This window comes from Manihot esculenta, chromosome 15 (assembly GCF_001659605.2).
Source record: "Manihot esculenta cultivar AM560-2 chromosome 15, M.esculenta_v8, whole genome shotgun sequence".
NCBI classification, from domain to species: Eukaryota; Viridiplantae; Streptophyta; class Magnoliopsida; order Malpighiales; family Euphorbiaceae; genus Manihot; species Manihot esculenta.
The window spans coordinates 15,760,815-15,772,657 of NC_035175.2; the positions used below are offsets into that span (position 1 = coordinate 15,760,815).

The 11,843-nt window shown below is 29.5% G+C and overlaps 1 protein-coding gene and 2 non-coding genes across 4 annotated transcripts; 1 reads left to right on the forward strand and 2 right to left on the reverse strand.

The window, feature by feature from the left end:
* The first annotated feature begins 543 nt into the window (after positions 1-543).
* On the forward strand, positions 544-6,885 carry LOC110601030 (calcineurin B-like protein 9). 2 transcript variants are annotated; one of them, XM_043951501.1, is made up of 9 exons: positions 544-796; positions 1,259-1,421; positions 2,116-2,198; positions 3,329-3,388; positions 4,182-4,290; positions 4,430-4,482; positions 5,912-5,992; positions 6,360-6,472; positions 6,584-6,885. In XM_043951501.1, exons 2-9 carry the CDS (start codon positions 1,343-1,345, stop codon positions 6,645-6,647), a joined length of 642 nt encoding a protein of 213 aa, XP_043807436.1. In that variant the 5' UTR covers positions 544-796; positions 1,259-1,342; the 3' UTR covers positions 6,648-6,885. The 2 variants fall into 2 exon arrangements, with proteins under 2 accessions (XP_043807436.1, XP_043807435.1); XM_043951500.1 differs by having other exon boundaries at positions 545-796; positions 1,282-1,421.
* A 2,381-nt stretch (positions 6,886-9,266) lies between these two features.
* TRNAQ-UUG lies at positions 9,267-9,338 on the reverse strand. Its single transcript has one exon. It is a non-coding gene; the product is annotated as a tRNA-Gln (tRNA).
* Positions 9,339-11,287: 1,949 nt separating this feature from the next.
* Positions 11,288-11,359, reverse strand: TRNAQ-UUG. The gene has a single exon. It is a non-coding gene; the product is annotated as a tRNA-Gln (tRNA).
* Positions 11,360-11,843: the final 484 nt, after the last annotated feature.

An 11,843-nucleotide genomic window follows, 5' to 3' on the forward strand; every position in this document is an offset into this window, starting at 1 on the left:
TATAGTAAGATATTATTTTAATAAAAATTTAACTATAAATTTTAAAATAAAAAATAATAATAAAATCACATCATATTTTTTTTAAAAATAATTATTTAATTTTTTATATTACTGAAATTCATTAATTAATTTATTAATTTAAAAAAAAATTATTAAAATATTTTTAATTTATTATAAAAATATTAACTAATCATTTATTAACTTTAAATATCAAATATTATATTATTTAGTGTTTATATTATGAATAAATTTATTAATTAATTTTTTAATTTTATAAAAGTTAAATTAATTAATCTATCATTATAAATTTTTTTCTATATTTAATAACTAAAATTAATAAAAAAATTAATTAATAAATTTTTTAATATTTTAATTATATCTTAATATATATTTTAAAATTAAAATATTAATTAATAAATTTCACTGAAAGATTAAATATTATTTCTCTTTAATTTTTTTATACTTTTCCAAAAAAAATTATATCCGAAAAATACAGAAAGAAAATGAATAAAAGACTAGCGGACTTCGGCGATGAAACAGATGAAAAATGCAAATAAAAGTCATCACTAGCCCTCTGATCAGCCGGTATATAACAACCATAGGCCGTTAACCGACACAAAACGGACACTCTCTCTCTTGTCTCTTCTCTATTTTTCTCTTCTCCTCGTTTCGTCCTTAATAACAGAATTCTCTCTGGTTTCTAAAACAAGGGGTGAAGAAGGAAGATAGCTTAGAATTTGCTTTTCAATTTACCTCTTCCATTATACGCACGCCGCATTATACTCTCGATATTTTGGTTAGTGATCGTTGTTTCGACATCTTTTCAATTATTTCTTTGCTTTTTTATTTTTTTTCTTTGAATTTTTTTTTTCTGTATCTTGTTGCTCTTTTTTTTTTGTGATATTGTTTAATGATTTGAAGCAGTTTTATGGGTTTTCTATGATTTTTTTCCTTTTCCCCTATCTTCTCTGTTTTATACCTGAGAAAATCGGAGGAAAATGAAAGAACCTTGACTAAAATAAGGATTTTTAATTATTTGATTGCAATTGAAATCATTTTAAGAAAAAGAAAGGAAATCATTCTATCTCTCTCTCTTCCTTTTTTTTTTTTTTGTTTTCTTTCTTCAAATCTACTGCGAGTTGTTCTTTTTTCTTTTTTACTTCCCTTTTTGTTCATTGGGATTTATTGTCATTACTAATTGTAATTTTCGCGTTGTGATCTTTTCAATATTGGGTTTTTGTAAATTGCAAATTTTCAGATGATTTTGGTGATAAATTGTAGTTTGAAGTCTAGGCGCCAAGTCTAGTGCTGGTCTCTCTCGCTCTCTTCTTCATCATCAGTAATGGGCTGCGCTAGTTCTAAAGTCGCAAGACAGTTTCCTAGACATGAGGACCCCGTAGTCCTTGCTTCACAGACAACTTGTAAGTTGTTCATCCATTTCAAGAAAATTCTGCATATTGATCTCTGTGGTTTAATTTTGTTGTTAGATTTCAGTTTTATATTTTGCTTGACAGTTAATAATACATGACAAAAAAAGGACCTCTTGTTGATTATGATGAAGTTAAAGATGTAGGATCTGAAAACCTTTTTTTTTTTCTTTTGTGGGGGGGGGTGGGGGTGTGTCTGTGGGGGGGTTCTTGAGTCCCTTTGAACTTGAAGTGTACTCAGCTGCCACGCCACCCCTTTGTTTTTGTTATACAGCAACCTGGGTCTTTGATATGTTTTAAAGTAGTATCTCTACCCAAAGGAGGGGGAGTTGAAGATGTGCAGTTATATTGCAATTTTTTATTATTTAACTGTGCTTTTTTTTTTTTTTCCTTTTAAAAAAAATGCCAATATTCTAAGCTGCCACCCCTTTATACTGTGTTTAATATATTATGTCATGCTTCTACTGCTGTTCCTGAGAGAAGTCCAATCTGTATTGATTGCCATTTAATTCATCCTCTTCATATGACATTAAGCTGGATCTGAACAGTATGTATTAATTTTGTGCATTCTCAAGTTGGTGTGCGTTTCATTCTTTGTTCCTATTTCTCACATATATGTGTATTTTTGCCTCTGTGCGGTTCAATGGGCAGTTACACTAACTTGCATGTCATTTTCTGCGTTATTCAGTTAGTGTAAGTGAAGTTGAAGCACTATTTGAACTATTCAAGAGAATTAGCGGTTCTGTTGTTGATGATGGGTTAATAAATAAGGTATTTCATGCGATATTACTCCTGCCTTGGATCTCCTTTCTTTTAAATGTGGTATTGTTTTTTCCTTTTATTTCTCTTATAAGCTGTAATGGTTTTCATCTTCACTGTTTAGGAGGTTGAAGGTTCCTTCTTCTAAGTGTTTCTTCTGCCTGCAAAAGACCATTTATTAGCAGGAGCCATAGCTTAGCCGATGAATGGATAATACTGAGGGAACTGATTAACATAGATGGTAGCTTGTTAGATTTGATGTTGTGATGATCATGATGAAACTGCTCTCCCAATGTCGATCATGATAATCCTTGTTAATATTGATGTTGGGATGATCATGATGAAATTGCCCTCACAATATTGATCTTTATAATTGTCTGGCAGCATACTTGTTTTATATGGAATAGTATTCAATCACGACTTCTTGCAATTGTGTGTTTATAGTACGAATTTGATACTTATATTCTTCAATGAATAGAATGAAAAGCATGGTTTTAAAAAATGGCCGTTATCTTACGTAACGGCTGTTATGTAACGGCTGTTACTCTGCTGTACAACGACCCCCCTGAGTTACAGGCGTAACAACCGTTACCAATAATTGAAATTCTTTTGTATCTTTTATCTTCTGCCCCTATTCTCATTTTTATCAGGTTCCACATTTTTCAACGGTTTCAAAGGCAATATTTTTTAAGTTCCCTTCCCTTTCTCTTTCAAATTTCGATCTTCTCTCCATATTTCTCATATAAGCTTGATCCATCATAAACTAATGCATTTACAAGTTTATTTCCTCTAAAAGGTTTTTTTTTTCCTAAATTTTTGTGGATTAAAGTGTTATAGTTGTTTAATTTAAGTTAAATAATCTATATTTGATTTATTTATGTTTATTATGCATTTGTATACATTGTTCTAAAATAAATCTAATCAATGTTATTTCATTTTATGAACTTTGCAAATTTTTTTGAAAAATTTGCGTGGCGCCAGACCGTTTCCGTTACGTTATAGCCATTACAGGCCTGTTGTTGTTACTCGCTGACTGTAATTTAAAACCATGATGACAAGTGCATATTCATTTGGCATTATAAAATTCTCAAGTTCATATGAATATTAGTTCTAGTTTTAAATAGTTCTTTTTGTGTGTGCAGGAGGAGTTTCAGCTGGCTCTTTTCAATAACAGAAAGAAAGAGAATCTCTTTGCCAATAGAGTATTATTCTCATCCTCTTCATTTTTTTTATAATAAAGTATAGACAGTATAAAAGGGGAAAAGAACTAACTTTATTGTAACCTGCTCATTTTTTTACATTCTTGACTTGATGGTCTACTTCTATATTGAACTTAGCTTGATATTGAATTCTCTCTGCAGTTGACTGCTAGTGTATAGTATAAGTGTCCCTATTATTCCATAATATATACTGTAGTTGTAAATGTGTGCTAGAATCGGAAGGCACATAGGTGCTGGCCTTAGAACCTCTGGCAAAGGCGGGCACCTTCTTGACACAAGACATAGTGCACCTGTCTACTTCCACCTCTGGGGAGACTTTCCTAGTAAAAAACACTGGATAGACTAAAATTTGCATCCCCAGTCCAGTCTTCATGTTTCAGTTCAGGAAGTTGCTGGAATCTTTTTCAGACCAACACACCTGGAATTCTGCCTATATATGCTTTTTTTTTTTCAACTTTTTACATGCCAAGTTGTTCTCTAAAGAAACACAATGCTATTACTTCTTGATTTCTTTTTTTTTTTTTTTTTTAAATTTATATGTTCATTTATTTAGTTTTGCACCTGATATCATTTAGGCATGTATATGCACCTAGGGTCCTAGGCTCCAGGAAATTTTTGCACCTATAATGTAAAATAAATTGGTTAATTGTGTGAAGGTGGTAAAAATGACATAAAAATTTGTACCGTACGTTATACCCATCAAAATAAATGTCATATGTATTGCTCTTTTTATTCAGCTGCATAAATTTTTAGATTTGAATAATGTTCCATGCAGATCTTTGATCTCTTTGATGTTAAGAATAAAGGAGTCATTGATTTTGGTGACTTTGTTAGAGCACTTGATGTCTTCCATCCCAACAGTCCACAAGAAGAAAAGATAGACTGTAAGTTGAATAGACATTGTATAGTGACTTGTCAGCATCACAACCTGGAGTACTGTTGTCATTTGTTATTCTTTGTATAACTCCATCTTATAATGCAACATACTTTTGCTTACATGCTGTGTTTGAAATTGCCTTGCAGTTGCATTTAGGCTTTATGATTTGGAGAATACAGGATTTATTGAGCGGCAAGAGGTATGATGAGTTTCATTTTATTTGCCTGTATGATAATCCAAATGCATATAGGAAGGTGAATAAAATCTTTATTTTTTATCAAGTCTATGAGAACCTTAGGCAACAATGTGTTGCAAATGAATTTGTAGCTTATATCCTTAGTTTCGGCTTTTTCCCTATTGTCATTGCATTCCAGTTGGACTTCTCAAGCTCAAATATAGAACATAAGATTCTCTGCCAGCATTTCAAATGAAGCCACTCTTAATATACAATTATGAAAAGCAATGGAAGGGAAAGCGATTGATTTATCTAAACAAAATTAGCATTTGAAGGTGGGTGTAAGGGGTCGCAAGATAACTTGGTTTTTGCTAAAATCCCAATTGATACTCGATTGGTATCATGCCCAGCAGTTGTTGGTGGCCCAAAAATGTGACAGCTCCTTCAGTGGAACTCTGGTCCCATACAATCCTTAACAAACTTAGCTGGACAGAACCTACTTTCAATGTGAACTATGTGGAATTGTGGAATTACTTTGTACTATACTTTCCTTTATCTTATTTCTGGTTGAAGTATAGGTAGTTACTGTACTACAGTACTAGTTACCCACTATGAAACTCAGAATCGCTGAATAGCCATGTCATACCCATCGACATGACATGACATGGAACGTGATACCTCACGTAATATGTGTCCGATACACTTCTATGAAGTTGGGCACGTGAATGAGAAGAAACCAGGCAGTACAGTAGGAAAAAGAAATTAAGAAAAGAAAGAAAAAGAAAAGAAGAAGAAAGAGGGGAGAAGAGACGCAGGTTGAAATGAGGCTTGGTAAATTGGGATTACTTTTTCTTTTCTCTGTTTTATGGGTCAAGTGGCAGGCCCTAGGTCCTACGAAAGCTTAAATGATGCTTGGGAAATTGAAAAGGCACTAGGATTCACATGTGGACAAAAAATGTGAAATGTGACACTGTTTTTTCTTTTTTTATTTTAATGGGTCATGGGGCAGTTAATCATGATTTAAATAATATGTAACAACATCATCACTATAAAATATAGATATTATTAATTTTAATTATGTAAAATATATTATTATATTAAATCTTAAATTATATTTACATTATGTTAAAAAACTTTCATATCATTAATTACTATAAGTCAGGCACATGGATATGTATCAATTTCCGACACCTTTACTTGAGTATGACTAACCTAGGCTACCTATTGTTAGCTTGCTGTCTCTTTTAGCTTTTCTCTTGTGGTCTGTGCGCTTTAGCTCTTGGTTTAAGTAGGAGATTTTTGCTTTCTTGTACAATAGACTTTTAGAATAAATGTTCTTATAGAAAAGGAATAAACTTCAGTTGAGTACAGTAATCCAGCCAATAAGTTTTGAAGTTTAGCTTAAAGAATCTTTCTCTTCATTTGAAAGTCTCTGCTCATGTGATTTTGGCAGGTTAAGCAAATGTTGATTGCACTCCTTTGTGAATCTGAAATGAAGTTGTCAGATGAGACAATTGAGATGATTATCGATAAGGTAAGTTATTGCCTTTGAAATTAAATCAGTGCTATATGTCCCTTCTCAGTGAACTCCCTGTTTTGAATGACGACCATTACATGTCGCTTCTTTTATGTAACTTCAAAATGTTATCAATTTAGTGGCACTTTTTGGCATCCAGGTTTTATATGGATTTGCTTTCACATCTGTGCATGGACCACAAAAATGAAAGATCAATTTGTTTCCCTATTCTGGATTTTGTGGTCATATTCCCAAGGCATGCATTGCATGTGGTCAATTTTTATTAAGCAAAACAAAAAAAAGGGTCTACACGCCCATTTTGAAAATATTGATGGATTTTGAACTTATGTGAATGTTGATGTGTCATATGTTCTTTTGTGGGCAGACTTTCCTGGAAGCTGATTCTGACAATGATGGTAAGATAGACAGATCTGAATGGCGGGACTTTGTCTGTAAAAACCCATCCTTGTTAAGGATCATGACACTGCCCTATCTAAGGTAATCAAGCAAAAACATTTCAGTCCTTACATCCCTAGGACAATCATAAGATCTGATAGATTGGTGTTTCTTTGTTAATTGTGTATTTCTTTAATTATGATATAAATGTAGGGACATCACAACGACATTTCCAAGTTTTGTTTTCAACTCTGAGGTGGATGAAATTGCTACCTGAAAAGCTGAAAGACTGGAAAATAGCTTTAGGATTCTTACAAACAGTGGTATGAGCCACTGGCCCTCTTTTTTTTTTTTTTTGAAAAAAAAAAAATCCAGAAGTCAAGAATCATGGTACTCATGAGGTGGAAAGATCCATTGGGAGTAAAAGCTAGCTTGAGTTATCTTTTAACTGTAAAGCACTATTGTTCTAATTGAGATTCTGTCCATTTTTCATGTTAATAATAGTAATTTCATAATGAGGCAGAAGTTTTCTTAATTTCCTTTTTTCCTTTGTTTATGTCCATTAAATAATTTAAACTTGAACATTGTAAATTACGTTCAATATGTACAAGAAAAAAATATTTTTTGAAAAATGTTTTCTATAAGAGTTAATTCACAATTCTGTCATTATTACCTCCATCATAGAGTGCAGGGGTGTGCATGGTTGAGTCCATCTATCTGATCCGGTGAATTTAGTCCAATTCATATTAACAAAATTAATTAAATAGTAATTTTAAATGGATATTTTATTTATTTTTATAGTTCTTTTATTTATTACTTTATTTTAACTTTTTAAATTTCTGTAACATTAAAATTAATCATATTTCTGAATAAAAAAGTTATTTTTAAGTTCTTATTCACTGTTTGTATTGAGTTCCATAACCCATTGGTAAAAGAACTGTTATAGATTATAGGTATATTTAGTTCCTATAATCTATAACATGTTATAGATTATAGGAAGTAAATATATTAATATAAAAAGTAAATATTGATAGATGTATTTTTCTTAATTAAAAAAAATGTGTTAGATATTTTATGTTAAGGACTCAAATTAAATAATGAGACAAGACTAGTACTCATAGACCTAGACAGATATCCTAAATTAATTGGCAAATTACTTTACTTTGGTGTCACTAGACCATATATCTCCTACGTAACATAATACTTCAATCAGTTTATGCAGCAACCACGCAAATAACATTGGGATTCGACCCTTCATATCTTTCGCTATTTGAAAGGTTGTCAAACTCGAGGTTTATTTTTTTTTTTCGGCCCAAAACAATTTCAAGATATGAGTTTCTTTGATGCAGACTATGCATCTTATCCAATGACCAAAAAATCCCTCACAGCTTACTGTATATTCCTTGACCCATCATTGATATCCTGGAAAATAAAAACACAAAAAACTATTAGTAGATCCTCAGCAGAAGCAAATTACTGCAGCATGGCAGTTACAATGTGTGAACTACAATGGATTACTTATTTGTTAAAAGAGTTTCATGTGCAGCTGGAGCTCCCCATTCCCTTACACTGTGATAACCAAGTGGCTCAATATATAACTACCAACCCCGTCTTTCATGAAAAACGAAGAATTTGGACATCGACTGTCATCTTATTTGAGACCAACTCTCTAGAGGCTTTATTTCAACAGTGCACGTGCCATCCTGCTAACAAATAGCCGATTTGTTCACAAAGCCCCTCGGCATAATGCAATTCCAAAACCTTCTGTCTAAGATGGGATTACACAAAATTAGGGCATCTACATCTTGCGTGGGTGGAGGGAGGGCTGAAGAGATAAATACGAGATCCATCTAAATGACACTGTAGAAGGAAGTTGAAAAACACAAAAATCAAAGGAAAGAAAATGACTTTGCAGAAGGAAGTTGAAAATGATGCATTTTATTTAAAAGATGTAATTTTCCCCATATGCTTCTGGAATGTTGTAGAGAATACTAATTTTTTAGTTTATTATGTTTCTGTTGTTTCTTGCCTAAAGTTTAGATTGTACATATAAGTTTTCTTCTACGATCAATGATATACATTGATTTTTACTTAAGCATTACAATAACTTTTTCTCACATACCCATATATTAGAAACCTGAATGGATATTCCTTACCATCCTATCACCGTTAATAGTGACCATTAGAAGTGAATGGTCAAATAAGCTAGGAGGCAATACTTCATATTTTGATAAACAAAATTTATTCAACCACGCCGTATTTATAAAACATTTGTCCAACTTTCTCAAAATTTTAGCATGTTTTTCTTGATTATTTGTACAAGTAAAAAATATCCTATACAATCCTCAAACTCTTCACAAGTAGCATTTTTCTTCTAATATTTTACCAAACACATTTTTTTTTTTTACTTTTAAAAATAAAAATATAAAAACCCATAATGATAATGGAAGAGCCTTTTAGGCTTCACATTTCAGAAACCAACTATTTACTTCTTGTAATGTTGAAAAATCAACAAATTGATCCTTGTACAATAAGATTATTTTATTTTATTCAATATTTAGTCTTTTACATTATAACAATTTAGCATTTTTAATTTAAATATATACTGTAAATTAGTACTTTAAAGATAATATGATACTGGTGATTTAGGTATTTTAAAATTATAACGATTAAATAATTAGCTTTTAAAAATAAAAAAACTATTGTATATGTCATTAAACTATAAGAATTAAATTGTAATTAATTTGAAAAATTTAGAAAAAGGATTTTGTACATTTTCAAACAAATAAAATAGAAATATGAGGTTAAAATAATAATCATTAAACTAATTTAGTTGATTTACTTCATAGGTTTTATTAAAAGGAAACAATTTCATTTCTCATTAATAAAAAAAAACAGGTCCCACCGGGAGTCGAACCCAGGTCGCTGGATTCAAAGTCCAGAGTGCTAACCACTACACCATGGAACCAGAAACGGGTGGCTTGCCTTTTTGTTCAAAAATCAAATAAAATATAAATTACTAAATCATATATGTAAAAAAAAAAATTACAGATCTACAATTAACAGTCAAAACCTTAAAATAATCTTTTTGTAACAGAAGTTAAAATACTTTATATATAAATCAATATTATTATATTAATTAAAAAGCTAAAATTATGCTAATAATTAAGTGAAGCATCCACTTGCTTATCAGAATATAACCTAAATATCACTTCAAAGAGACTTTATTAATCTTAATTCATTTCATAACTCAATTTATGCAATTTTCTACTAAGCTATATACAATTATTCATACAAATTTTAATTATTATCTATAAATTAAAAAAAAAATTTACGAGTGTATCAATAGATTTTAATATGTAATTTATCCGCTCGATAAAGATGTACATATCATGTGCTTGTTCAGTGATATTAATTGATTTAGTAATATTAAATAGTCGGTAATTATTTTGATAATGATTAAGTTATAAAAAATAATTTTTCATAATATGCACTTTCAACCTCTACGCTAAATATTGCCAACTTCTACGCTAAAAACTTTTTTCTCTAGTTGAATAGGGGGAAGTTTCAGTTTTATTATGAATTGAGAGATCTGAAACACCATTGTTAAATTTCTATTTTTCAATATTTATGCAACTTGTTCTTCATATTTATTATTGCTTTGCTATTGGAATCAATAAGGGCCCATTACTTTTAATTGTATAAGCAATATATTGTTGGTTTGAATGATTTAAATCTGTAGTTGCTTAGATTATTTGAACACAAGTGACAATTGGTTACATGATCTAACCTAACCACATGGTTGACAAGATTAGAATTAAGTTTCTCTAATTTTTAAAACAGTTAACAGTTGAAAAGTGAAGAACTCCAATAATGTTTTTTGATAATTTGTTAACTAATATTTGATTAGCGAATATTTTCTAATCAAACTAAACTTAAGAAGGAATTTGATTGTGTGGTGCGTCTCTCACAATCTAAACTAATTTATTAGAATAAATAGAAAAATTAAAATATCAATGATCAATTCCAAAGTGAAATGAATCTATACTTCAACTTTTTTTTTTGAAATAGATCTATACTTCAACTATAGTCTTGTTATTATTGATTTATTCATCTTTTAATTATTGCTCTTTTTTACTATTTAGTTTTAATTTTAGTTCATTATAATAAAAAAATAATCCCTTTATTTTACTTTTATTGTTAATTTACCCAATTCATTATTAGAAAAATCTTTAATATTAAATCCATGTGGATTCGATTTTATTACTATTATCTGCATCTCCAGTTTTAATTGTTGATTATTAATACGTTTATTTATGATGGTTTCAACAACCGTTATCATTTGTCCAAGTAAAATACATCCTATATAATTCTCAAGCTCCTCGCAAATATCTGCATCAAGACTCTCAATTCTGTTCTAGTATTTTATTCAACACAATTATGTTTTTTTTAATACTTTTAAAAATAAAAATATGAAAACCACAATGATAATGGAAGAGCCTTTAGGCTTTCCATTTTTATAAATCTACTATTTATTTCTTGTAATGTTGAAAAACCAAAAAATTAATTCATATAAAAATAAGATTATTTTATTTCATTCACAATAATTTTTCATATATATGCCATAAATTAATACTTTAAAAATAATATGACAATGGTAACTGAAATATCTTAAATTATAAAAATTAAATAGTTAGCTCTTAATAAGAATAAATTGAAATTAATAAAAAAAAACTAGAAAAGGGATTTTATTATTAAGTGTACATTTTCAAACAAATAAAATAGAAATATGAGGTTAAAATAATAATTATTAATTAATTTAGTTGATTTAACTTAGTGGTTGATTTACTTCATAGATTTTAAAGGAAAAAAAAAAATTAAATAATGTCACTTATTATAATTATAACCAACAAAAAGAGGTCCCACCGGGAGTCGAACCCAGGTCGCTGGATTCAAAGTCCAGAGTGCTAACCACTACACCATGGAACCAGAAACGGGTGGCTGGCCTTTTTGTCAAAAATCAATTTAAAATATGAATTAAAAATTTTTACTAAATCATATATGTAAAAGAAAATTTACAGATATACAATTAAACAGTCAAAACCTTAAAATAATTTTTTGGTTAGAGAAGTTAAAATACTTTATATATGAATCAATATTATTATATTAATTAAAAAGCTAAAATTATACTAATAAATTACCTGAAACATCCACTTGCTTACCTGAATATAACATAAATATAATTTCAAAGAGACTTTATTAACCTTAATTCATTTCATAATTCAATTTATGCAATTTTCTGGTAAGCTATTACAATGATTCATACAAATTTTAATTAATATCTATAAATTAGAAAAAGAATTTTTATGAGAGTTTATCAATAGATCAATTTATCCGGTTGATATAAATATAAATATCATAATAATTTTTAGTTAGTTATTTTAATAATTTATAATTATTTCGATAGTGATTA

What these genes read in the sequence shown, in the direction of transcription:
- LOC110601030 (XM_043951501.1), top strand. Translation starts at nt 1,343, where the DNA reads ATGGGCTGCGCTAGTTCTAAAGTCGCAAGACAGTTTCCTAGACATGAG. An exon ending in ATGATGGGTTAATAAATAAG is followed by an intron (nt 2,199 to 3,328) that starts GTATTTCATGCG and finishes TTGTGTGTGCAG; the next exon opens with GAGGAGTTTCAGCTGGCTCT. An exon ending in ACAAGAAGAAAAGATAGACT is followed by an intron (nt 4,291 to 4,429) that starts GTAAGTTGAATA and finishes ATTGCCTTGCAG; the next exon opens with TTGCATTTAGGCTTTATGAT.